The 12,821-nt window shown below is 40.1% G+C and overlaps 1 protein-coding gene across 1 annotated transcript in view; it reads left to right on the top strand.

Moving 5' to 3' along the window:
- The window catches only part of LOC125881329 (vesicle-fusing ATPase-like), a 48,071-nt gene that overhangs the window by 9,443 nt on the left and 25,807 nt on the right, over nucleotides 1-12,821 (top strand). Inside the window, exons 5-9 of the mRNA XM_049564440.1 lie at nucleotides 6,232-6,398; nucleotides 6,719-6,826; nucleotides 7,048-7,123; nucleotides 9,147-9,302; nucleotides 12,410-12,609. Coding sequence (XP_049420397.1) covers nucleotides 6,232-6,398; nucleotides 6,719-6,826; nucleotides 7,048-7,123; nucleotides 9,147-9,302; nucleotides 12,410-12,609 — 707 coding nt within the window. The remainder of the gene's footprint in view (nucleotides 1-6,231; nucleotides 6,399-6,718; nucleotides 6,827-7,047; nucleotides 7,124-9,146; nucleotides 9,303-12,409; nucleotides 12,610-12,821) is intronic.

Genomic DNA, 12,821 nt, shown 5'->3' with positions numbered 1-12,821 from the left:
ATTACTTTTTGCAGTAACGAGTAACCTAACGCGTTAGTTTGCTGTTTGAGTAATCAGATACTGAAGTACATTTTCAAACAAGACATCAGTTACTTCCGTTACTTTTAGAACGCTGGTCCTTCAGCTCTGAAACAGCAATGGCTGTTGTTTGGTTCTAATAACGGAGATAACGTTAAACCTATCAGTCTGAAAGAAGCCATGGAGCTTGTGGCTCGCTATGTGGTCGGAGAAATGCTGCCGTTGTCTACAGTGGAGTTAAATAGGTGGAGTAGGACTCGCTGACAGACATATTTCAGACTCACGACTTGTTTTATGCCTGGTACACGCTACACGCTGGTACTCACCAATTATCCCGCGTGTGTGATGTCATCGGGTTATTCTTGTCCTGTTTTTATTACTTTGACTATTATTTGAGTCACTGTCAGAACTGTGTGTGTTCATGTGCCAGCCGACATGTTGTTGTAGTCACCTAAAAGCGTCAGCAGATGACAGGAGCTACATTTGAAGCACCATACGTAAACTATCAAGCTACTGTATCTTCCACAGGAAGTTCTGACAAATGTTTCAGAATAAAGGCCTATTTAGAAAATGGAGGGATTCTCTCAGCCGAGGTTATAAGGGGCTTTTAATTTGAAACAAGTGTTGAGTTTGAAATGACGGTGCGATATATTAACTTTATAAAGACAACAGAGCGGATAAATGTAAACATATAAAACACAGAGGGATTAATAAATAACGGACCGTCTATAATGTAGTTTGTTTCAAATGAAGCTGGGAGCCTCTGCAGTTGTGGTGAGTAAAAGCCCGGCGCTATTTGTTAATGTTATTACTTACTTACCGAACGTGAGGATGTGCCATTGTTTGCTAGCTTGATGCTAATGACAGTAAGGTTAACTCAGCGGGTTGACAAAGTGCCTCTGCTGTTTCACACCATCATTTCCCCCTTTTACTCTGTGTGGTAACATCCCTAGAGGAAATATTAAAAACGCTGGGGTGTTGTTGTCATACAGTTGTCTACGGCAGCAGATCGTTGTGTGTTTCTACTGGTCAAAGTGACGGCTGTGATGGGAGAACTGGATCTCAGTGAAGGGCAAGTGGTCCATAACTTTAATTTTGGAGACAAAATAATGTAGGCTTATCGCCCTGTGGTCCATTGCCCAATAGGAAATGTAGAATACTGAAAGTACTTTAAAAGTGCTTGAGTTACTTTTCTCAGGGAGTAACGTTGGAAGTACTTTTAAAGTAATTGAGTTACTTTACTCAGGGAGTAACGCAGTAAAGTAACTGGTTACTTTTTAAAAAAGTAACGCAGTAACGTACTTTGATTACTTTTAAAGTAACCCTTACCCAACACTGCTAAGGACAGCGCCCATATCTCTTTGCCTGTCACCGGCTCACCTGCCAGGGCGGACAAGACAAAGACAAAGTCTAAACCAAACAATGTAAACGGTCCCATGGCAAGAGCAGCTAAAGGACCACTGATGCTCTGGCAAAGTGTAACAATACAACAATAACAATTCAGTAAACAACATTAATAATTTTAATTTACCCAGCTGTCTACAGGTAAAGTTAATTTATGTTCCTGGTTGCTACTGGTAACAGGTTGGCCGTGCCTCACATGTATCTACAGGCTGCACATGCTTTGTATTGTTCTACGACATCCTTTCAGCCTTTTGTGATGACTGCCATTAATTTGTCATCTATTGATTAGCAGTTCTTGACAGTCATTCTCTTTTATCACTGAACGCCTTTTGAGTCACAGACACCTCGCCACAGTGGAAACACAAGACATCAAACCCACCGCTCAGACTTTGAAGGATTCATGCAACTTACATGTGACTGACTTTAAAGTCATTTAAAGTCTTTCTCTCTGCCAGAGAAACATCTCCCTGTGCTGACTTCTGATGGTCATATCCTACACGTTACTAATTATACGTGGGGTTAGGGGGTTTAGCTATTATTTAGGTGTCATGGTGGGTGGAGGGAGCGTGATTTACCTGGCGCAGGGAGAGACAGTATAACAATATGGGTGGGTGGCGTCACTGCACATCTGTCTCAGAGGCTGGCCAGCATCCAGAGAAAGTGAAGACCTGTTCTTTGATAAAAAAATATTTTTTCTCAGCTCCCTGAGGGCAAGTGGTGCCCGAAATGATGGGCGCTATTATGATACTGTCGGCATATCAGGAGTAAAAAGGGAGGAATGAAAATATAATCCCACTGAGTGAGAAAGACCTCATGTTATCTTAATCTTTCTTGACATGGTCTTGAAAAAAAAAATAGCAAAGCCAGGGTTCTGTAGGAATAAAAACTGGGTTAAAATTATGTTTGAAACAGCAGTCAAATTCAGGATTAAACGGCATAAAACTGAGTAAAACCAGTGTTTAAAATAAGGTTTAAGACCTGGGTTAAAACAAGAGATGACAACAGTCTTAAAACCAGTGATAAACCTCTAACAACCAGGGTTAAAACTAAGGCTAAACCAGGGGCCAAACTGTACTTATACAAACTAGGAATAACTATATTTATACCCAAGGATAAACTATGGTTAGACCAGGGAAATATGTGTTAAAACCAAACATAAAAACTAGAAATAAACTGTGGTTATAACCAGTGAAAAAGCTCTGTTAAAACCTGCGTTTAACTCTTGTAGGTGTATTGTCTAGTAAGATTGCTGGACAGCAGCAAAACAGTGTGATGATGACCTGCGAGTCCCAAGTGGTGAGGAATGAGCAGGTGATTACTAGAGAGGTTTCACATTCCTTATTTAGTATATACAAGCTGTTACCATCAGGGAGAAGGTACCAGAGTGCCAGCCCTCCGAACCAGTCGTGGTCACAAATCATTCATATCTACTAGTATCGCACCCAATGATACGCAGAGCAGTGGTTCCCAACTGGTGGGTCAGGGTCCAAAAGTTGGTTGCGTGTTCATTCTGAATGGACCTCAAATGACTTGCAAATGTGTCACATTCGTAAAAACACACTTTATTTTTAAGTATGGTGCCTCATCTCGGAAATGTCAAACATATTTGACATTTCCGAGATGTCTTGGAGGTCATGTTTGGAGGTCTTGGTGCCTTAATGTAGTATTTTGTCGGGATTTTTGACCAATTTTATTGATTCTTGAGTTGTCAAAAATGATCACATGTAGCACCAAATCTAAATACATAATTGAGCACACGAATAGTCATCATATACTTCATCATAATGTCCTCAGCCGCTATACACTCTAAACCTTAAAAGTTTGAATAGGCGCCCCAACATAACACAATGTTTATTACAGAATTTTTAGGTTAGAAAACTTCAAACATCAAACTTTAAATTAATCGTCGGGTTCCCAGCATTCAAATAATTTATGCCACCACTATATGGCAGATACTATTGCCCTTTTATTTCCCCCTTAAGATCCCCTCTCCCCCTAAAAAGATAAAAATGGGTTTATGGTAGGGAGGGTGGAGTGGAAGAGGTTAAACCAGATATTAACAGTGGTTATTAGCAGTAAAATAGCCTGTGATAAAACCAATGAAATACTATTTTTATTATTTGATCAAAGAAGTACTCAGTGTCCTTTTGTCTAGACTATATTAGAATATCTGAGCATGAAGTTCTGTAATGGATCGAATGTTTTTAGCAGTGTCTCCTGGTAATTGTGATATGAATAATGCAGCAGTATTGTGGATGTAATTTTGCTAATTACCTGACAGCGGTGGAATTATCATGCCAATCTGGCGGAGAGCCATTTACAGTAAATCTCATTTCCATAATGAGACATTAGCAGCAGTTTGAAGACATTCAGACAATTTAAAAAGGGCACCACAAATCATGTCAGATTCAGGAACTGCCTGTTGTGTTGCTGATTTTGTTTTTCACGCTAAAGGATGAGAGGAATCGATGTTTGATTATAACAGCCTCCTAACAAGGCGTTAATTGATTTGTTAACCACTCTGAATGTACTAATGAGCTTAGACCCTGCTGTTTTGTTGGCGTCTAATTGAACGTAATCAGACCATAAATGTCAGAGATAGTGTAGCTGATAGAGCTGTGTGAGATATTCAGTGGTAATGGGGGAAACAGAGATTTCTGAAGCACTTGATCACTGTTAAGCAGCAGTGTTGAAAATGGTTCACGGTTTCAAAGCATTTTAAACAGTCAGAAATGGCGACATCTGCCGGCTGAAACTGGGTACTGCATTTGTGTTGATTTTGAATGCTGTAAGTGGTGTTACTGCTTTCATTATTGTGACTTTATTCACTCAAGCTTGTCTTTTAAAAACTGTAAAGTAGGGACACACAATTTGGATTTTTTGCCGATATCCAATATGCCGATATATGACAACTCATTTGGCCGATATCCACTTTTTTCTCCATCTAATTTTAGTGATCATCAAGTCTCTTCTGTAGTGGAATTAACATCATATTATGCATGTATACTCTTATTGTGATGGGCCACCAGCAGATGGAGACATGAAACACAATACTTTACAATGTGTGTAATATTCATTCATAGTGCAAAATAAGAAAAAGCATGTTGGCTGATCCATTTTAAAGCCAATATCGGCCGATACCGATAACATGTCGATATTATCGTGCATCCCTACTGTAAATGGAGTCCACGGCTTCGTTTTTAAGGTCCAGTGTGTAGGATTTAGGGGCAGAAAGGGAATATAATATTCATAACTATGTTTTCATTAGTTTATAATCACCTGAAGAATCGTCACACACTCTACATCAGGAAACGGCACTTCAAAATAAAAGCTCTGTGCCTGGAATTCACCTTACTTTAAAATAAAGTGTGTATTACAAACTTGACACATTTGCGAGTCACTTGCCGTCCATTCAGAATGGACCCGAGACCTACTTTTAGACTGCGACCCACCAGTTGGGAACCACTGATCTAGAACACCTTTCACCATTCAGTGTCTGTGGTGCAGCTCCAGACCTCCATCTTATATCAGAGGAATAGCATGTATGAACTTTGAAAATGGGCGTAGTTCCCCTTTAAGATGAAGACAAAGTGATAATTTATTGATAATCGTTCTGTACTAGGTTATTAGATACAGTGTACATGAGTGAGATCTAATGTCACACACTTTGGTATACTGTACCCAAAACCATGATCTTATGTAAAGCTTCACTACAGTAATGATCGATAAAACATGAAAGGGGTCGATTGTAGAGGCAAACCCACAAGTTATCACACACAGTATCCTCCAGCTCTTTGAAGCGTTTTAGCCTCTTTTAGCTCATTGTTTTTGTTTTGCAACCCTTAAACTCTGCTCTAATCTGCAGTTTAAAACACTTAAGCTCTGAGAAACTACTTGCAGCACCAAAAGGCAGAAAAACAAAGTTAGTGACGAGCTGGAAAAGAAACAAAATGCTGCATTTTCATTTCATGCTTCGGCTCCACTGAACTTAACTCACTTCTGTTACTAGGTCCTTTCCTCCATTTTGTTTTCCACTGCAGATAGTACCCCTTAGTGTGGGTGGGATTCTCTTAACAACACAGCGTGAAACTGCCGTGACAGAATCTTCAAAACCATACTTGCTTAATCTCTACATCAGCAACCAAACGGAGGAAGTCCACACTTCATCAATTGTATGGCAGAGTGTGCAGCGCAGTTTTGCCATTTTTTAAAATCTGTGTCAAGTGAAAAAAAAGGGCAGATTTGTGCAGGATGTCCAGTGTTGCACTAGTGATGATCTCTCTGACCCTGGACCTTGACCGATGTGGTACCAAAAAAAGGACCAAGTACTGTCCACAACTTTTGCCGATGGAAAACAAAAAATGAATGAGTCGACATTAATAGAGCCGTGTTGTACCATGCAGTGGAAATGCGGCATAACATTTAAATACTTTCTCAGGAGTTGGTGCAGTGCTAACTCCAACTGAATCCTATACTTGCTCTGTGTGTGCTGAGTGTGTACAAAGGCAACTGTTTGCCAAAACAACTATAAAGGTGATAATGTGTCAGAAGTTGTGCTGTCAGCTCGATCCTCTTCCCCCCAAGTGGCCACAAAGATCAATTAAGGCAGCTTTAATTTTAATTAGACAGCACTGCAAAGGGAGAAAGAAGACATATTCTCATGAGGATGTGCAGGAGAAACAGTGCAGTTGGCCAACTTTTTGAGTTGCTAGGCTTCGAGGAGAACTATCAGTCCTATCACAGGTAATCCAGATGTTGCTGTCTGACCTACAACCCTCACCACCTGTCGTTTTTTTTACTCCTCCATAGTAACAAACTACAAGTTCGACAAGTCCAAACAGTGCATAAGCACCATGACAGTGGAAATTGACTTCCTGCAGAAGAAGAATGTGGACAGCAACCCCTACGACTCAGACAACATGGCCAGCGAGTTCATCCAGCACTTCAACAACCAGGCCTTCAGCGTTGGCCAGCAGGTGCTTTTACATGTCAATAATGTGACAGTGTGAACATTCATAAAAACTGGACAAACTCTGAATTTATTTTAAAAGTTAGGGGAATTACTGACATTGCTTTTTAGATAATAAGTTTATAAGAGAATGAACGAAAGAACGAAGAAAGACCAGTGAAATGGAGCGTTTCAATTGTTTTGGTTTTGTTAAATTAATTTTAAATTAGTTTTAATGTGTCCTGTCATTGTCCACCCATGTTCCATTTGTTTGGTGTAATTAAAAGGTTTTTTCTGTCCTTATTTCGTGAATCTCACTTTGCTCTCTGTGTGTGTTTTGTTTTCTAGCTGGTGTTTAGTTTCTGTGATAAGTTGTTTGGCCTGCTAATAAAGGATATTGAGGCCATGGACCCCAGCATCCTGAAGGGAGAACGTGGCTCTAACAAGAAACCAAAGGTATCTGGAGAACCATCTGTCACTGCCCCGTGATGTTCATAATGTTCTGTACCATTTAAGGCTTTTATATATAGCATGGAAATAATTGATTTTAAGGAACACAGTTAATTTAAAGTAGTTGACGTGTTGCAGTTGAATGTTACTTGTTGCGTTGAGTAAAGGTAACAAACCCATTGTACTGTGTCCTGAATGATTTACATCTTTATTGTTTCTCTCCTCAGATTGAGATTGGTTTGTTGCTGGGAAACAGTCAGGTGATTTTTGAGAAGTCAGAGACTTCATCCATGACGCTGGTCGGTGAGTGTCAACAGTACACAAGCACTTCATCTCAAATATTGACAGTATGGATAGTTAGATAGTTTAGATGTAGAATCTTTTGTGGTTTAATCTCCATTTACCAGCCAGTGCAAATGTTAGTTACAAACACGAAAGCTGACGTGATGATGACATATAGTGAGCTCCTAAAATCACTGCAAACCTCACATTCATTTATAAAGAAAGAAGTGTTTTTATAGTCACTGTTTTATAGCAATTCTTCATAAATCCACAAGGGGGCACACTTTGCTCAGCTTGCTTTTCCTTCCACATTCACAAATCCAACGGTGCTGATGGCCATCTGATGGTCAGTTCACCCTCATGATGAGGTTAAAATGTAATATATTCTAGTTATATGCATATTGTGATCATTTATTTAGCACATCAGTTAGAAACAAAGCTAAAATGTGTCTGTTTCTATGCGTTACATCATCACACATCTTTTTGTATACTATCTCTGTATACTGTGTTACACATGTTATTGTTGTTTTGTTTTGTTTTGATCCTCTATTAATATTGCTTGAATTTTTTCTGTGTTTATTGTCATGCATCAAAACACCAAAGCCAATTCCATGTTTGTGAAAACTTACTTTGCAACAGGTTTTGGTACTGTTCACATTTTAACTGATAACAGGTAAAAGTAGCACGCACATCCCAAAAAACTTAATGCTGGGTGCTGGACCAAAAGGTAAGTATGGAATAAAAGATGAAGTCCGCACACCAGAAGCTGCTCCTTGAACAATTTATTCATGTGTTACGTTTCGGGCCCCTGCCCTTCATCAGACATGAAGTGAATGTGAATACACCTCCGTATATACGCACACAACCCCTTAGGGTCACCTGACACAATCAGGTGATAAACCACAGGTGTGAGAACAATAATAATAATAATTATCAAACAGAAAAGAAAAATATATATTTCTGATTGATGAGAAACAATCTTTAAATGCAGTACAAAGCAACAATGCTAGAATACCACTTTACAAAGATTCTATAAGAAAATCTTTAAGAATTTGCGCAGGTATAAGGCCTGCAGTGCAAATATAAATATAAACAAATCCCACACACTTTAAATATCACATAAAGAGAAACATCAGGTGAAGACCATCATAAATTTATGCGATATCAAAAGGGGAAAAAAAATGTTCTGTAGAGGCGTCTCTAATAAATATCAAACACAGCGATATGGCAAGTGCAGACAATATGAGAAACATGGCTCACACAGTAGTAGCAGAAAACAATCAAAACCAACATCATACCAGCTACTGAGGGAACAATGTAAACACAAATGACAAGTTCCTAGACCCATAGAAATGAAGAGCACGGACCACACACATCATAAAAAAGGCCTCAAGTCAAAATCAACATTAAGCCCTTTGGGAGCCAAAGTGTCCAGGGTATATATCCAAAAAGCTTCTCTTTTAAGTACGAGAGAGTTAATGTCACCACCACGTGAGGGCTGTTTAACTAGTTCTATACCTATGTATCTGAGAGAGGAGACATTATGCGAGGCTTGTGTGAGGCATTTTAACTGATACCAGTCCCTGGATTTTGGTACAGATACCCAACAGTATATTTTTTCAGTGTTTTGTGCTCTCTGTAACAACGAAAGGGTAATTTCAGATGTAAAAAATAAGTACGATAAGTGCGATCTAGCAACAAGATAAGTTACTCTATCGCTCAGATGCACACTTAGCCACCATTCTGTTCCCAACCCTACTTAGCAATAAACCTGATTCTGATTCTGACTGTGAAAATCTTAGACTTACCTCATGTTAAAGACAAAGCAGTTGCACCATATTCATTTTATTTCAAACAATCATTTTGGGACTCGGAATAACTCCTGCAACTCTCTGTAAGTCTCAATTTAAAAAAAAAAAAAAAAAAAAAAAACCTGCTGTATGCAGACTGTAAGAGCAGATAGAAGTATCCAGTAAATAATCATAAAATGTTTGGCAGTCTTTTTGAACAAAACCTTGTGTTTGTTTTTGTGTCACCCCTCCAGGGAAATCCAAGACCCGAGAGTCCCGCCAGTCCATCATCAGCCCAGACTGGAACTTCGAGAAGATGGGTATTGGCGGCCTCGACAAGGAGTTTTCTGACATCTTCCGTCGAGCCTTCGCCTCCCGAGTTTTCCCTCCAGACATAGTAGAACAGATGGGTGAGTTTCCCTCCTTTTCTTTTTATCAAGCCATCTCTTATTTATATGTTTGTGCCTGTTCTTCCACGTTTTGTAGTCTCGCTGAGACTCAGATGATGGTGTCATAAGATTGTGTTGTGAGAAGCAATGCACCAATCCACTTTTTTTTTTTTTTTTTTTGGATATCTGCCAATACTGATACCAGAGCTCCTTTTGCATAACATTTGCAATGTGTTGCAGTTCTGCATTACCTTTAAATTTATTCCAAAGCAATTTATTTGGACTGTAGGTAAAGTAGGCTTCACTTACAAACAGGTGTAGGAGTGCAAATTGTTATGGCAACTCCTGATTAAGTTTTTCCAGTTTTCATCAGATTGAACAGATTCGTAATACCTGCCAAATTTATAGTCGCAGTTTTCTGTTGCTGTATTCAGCTTGTGTTTAATCCTTAAATGAATGTTATGGCAAACAGAACTTTGAACAATTCGTTTGAAGAATGTATCATTGCCTGAAACGGTGAAACTCAACAAGCAACAATTAGCAGACAAGGTCCTTCTGTGGCTCCTCGACCATGACTAAAGACCTTGGCATCCTCTGACAGTGATCCCTGCACACACTCATTAATAGATCTTTGACAGCTTTCAGATTACTACAATGATTCACTCTGCAAAGGCCATCAGGTAGTCTCCTTTGTGACTCACACAGAAACCCTCCCCTCCCACACACAATCACTCACATCAGGCCTAATCCTTGCTCCCAGACCCAGAAGTCTTGTGAAAACCTGTTGTAAAGACCTCTGAGCCTGGCAAACACACATTACTTAAATCTGGTACACATACCCACAGCACTGAGGGCCTGTGGCAGCGTCCAGCAGTGTGTGAGCTGACCTTTAGCCGGGTGTTTGTGTGCAGGAGTCGGCCTTTGGCTGCGGCCAGCTGGCTGCTGTAATGAGATGGCATGCCCTGATAGAGCATCCAGCTAAAGGTAAAGCTGTAATTGGCAGGCGTGGGGAGCGGGGGGAGCAGGTGCTGACAGAGAGGTGGTGTGTGCTCCGTGTGTACGTTGCACATTTTGTGTGTGCGGTGGAGCAATAGTTTGAAAGTTTCACCTTGTGTCTCCTTTGCTCCCGGAGAGGTGAAGCAGACAGACAGAAGCTTCAGCGCTTTCTCTCTTAAACACAACACAACCACATAACTTTCCCCTCACATCGCTGGAAAGCCTTCCCTTCTTCCCTCCACCCCCACCTGTCATCCTGGCTGCTTTTCCTTCAGCAGGCCCAAATGGCAGCTCAGATGGTTATCTGGGGCCTCTCAATTAGTCTGGGCTAAATGTCATTAAGCAGGTGCAAAAGGCCACTAAAGGACCTACACTGTAAACTTGGTTGAGTGGAGAGCTCGCAGACTCCACACTTGATATTTATGGAGAAGGAATAAAACAAAGGAAATCAGTGGAGCTGCAGTGAGAGGCTGGAAAACTGTTCAAATGATTCTGCCTCAATCTTCTGTCGCCACATTTGTAATTAACTCATGGCTGAACAAATTTGAGACATTTGTACTTTTCTTGAGGATTTCCATGTCATGCAACTTTATATTTCTGCTCCACTACAATTACTTTTTAGTTTACAGTTTTTCATCTCCTTTTTGTTGAGTGAAAACCACCTGTGCGCTCCAGCACCCATGCTACCATACTGTGAAGTACACCAGAAAAAGATTTAGTATGGCTCAATACATAGTATGTCAAATGCAGTATGCCAAAAATGCGTCTGATTTCCAGGTAACGGATATAAAAGCAAATGGGTCAAAGTTTGGGGCGTAATGTTATGAGAAAGTACTATGTCCTGATTGTGCGCATGCTGCATGCAACAGTACGTATCTTTTAAGGGCAGCTGTTGTAACTTCTAAATAAAAAGAAGGAGTTTGGATTCAGAACGCATCCCATGAATCTCCAGATGTGTTGATGTTGCATGTTTGTGATAAACTGAAGGGTGAAATTTTCCGTTGTGTGTTGAGAAAATTCTCCCCCTTTTTAAGCTAAATAAACTCTTTATAAAACCTCTTGAATGAGCTGGAAAATGCATCATCACAAAGCTGAAAAGAGGGCTTTTCATTATTATTAATCCAAAAACATCAGACAGAATAGTAAAACACTGACAGGTAATATTTTACTGCATTATGAGTACTTTTACTTTTCATATTTAAAGCTTATTCTGCTGATAATACTGACTGTTACTTAGGTAAACTTAGTACTTTTACCTGTAATAAAGTATTTTCATGGTCTGGTATTAGTACTATTACTGCAGTAAAGGATCTGAATACTTCTTCCACCACTGATGGTTGGGAGAGTTAAGTCTGGACACTAGAATCTCCCGATGCAAAAACTGTTCATAATCACAAATATTCTGAGGCAATAAATTCATGGTTAATTTATATAAGAGAACATTTTATTATGAGCACACACTTTATCAAAGCAGCACAATACTGACTCAAAGCCAGTTAATGATTGCACAGAACGAACCCTTAAAGAACTGAGTTCACTGGAGGAATAATTTATCCAAGAAGTCACTAAACCATCTTTTAATGAAGTAAATTACCCTGCGTGATATTGGTTTTAGAAATACAGCATCTCCCTTTGCTTTATGGGTCACCACTGTACCTTCTCACGCTCATTATTTTATAACTACTGCCAATAATAAACCAGTGGGCTGAGGAAAAGGGAACAAGAGCCTACACTTGTAAGAGATGAGTCCTGCTGCTTGATGAACGTATTTGAAACACTGGATTAAAAGTCATCTAACAAAGATATGTGGTCCTATTTAAACGATCTATAGCGCTTGGTCTGAAGTGTACGGCGCAAGAACATTTAGGGCGTATCTAACTTCACTTTAACAAGTTAAACGGTGCATTATCTGGGAATTAGACATTTGCTACTTGAACAACGTGGGCACTGGCTGTGAAAATGACAGCAGCATCAGTCTGTAACTGGCAATATCAGTTGCACCGCGCTGTGCCCCATTTTGCCAGGTGTAAGATACGGCCCATGAGCTTTAGAACTAGTAGAAACATTTGCTATGTATGAGTTCCTGTGCTCAGTTTAACTTCCTCTCTCCTCGGTTGTGCGTCTGTCTCCAGGCTGTAAGCATGTGAAGGGCATCCTGCTGTTCGGACCCCCAGGCTGCGGTAAAACCCTGATGGCACGACAGATTGGCAAGATGCTCAAGGCCCGCGAGCCAAAGATCGTCAACGGCCCCGAGATTCTCAACAAGTACGTGGGAGAGTCTGAGGCCAACATCAGGAAGCTGTTTGCAGACGCAGAGGACGAACAGAAGAGGGTGAGCAGAGGACACATTTCAATATAGATACTCACGTGCACAAGAGGGTTTCTCAAACACTCCTACTTTTATCATAGCACATTAAATATTGCATGACTGAGCTTTCAGGAGGTGAAGAATTTAAAGGGATAGTTTGGAGTTTTTGAAGTAGGGTTGTATGAGGTACTAATTCATAGTCAGTGTATTACCTACAGTAGATGGTGGTTGGCACA

Source organism: Epinephelus fuscoguttatus, linkage group LG20, assembly GCF_011397635.1.
Source record: "Epinephelus fuscoguttatus linkage group LG20, E.fuscoguttatus.final_Chr_v1".
NCBI lineage: Eukaryota > Metazoa > Chordata > Actinopteri > Perciformes > Serranidae > Epinephelus > Epinephelus fuscoguttatus.
The sequence above is the reverse complement of the archived record's forward strand: the minus strand, read 5'-3'. Positions and strand labels throughout refer to the sequence as shown.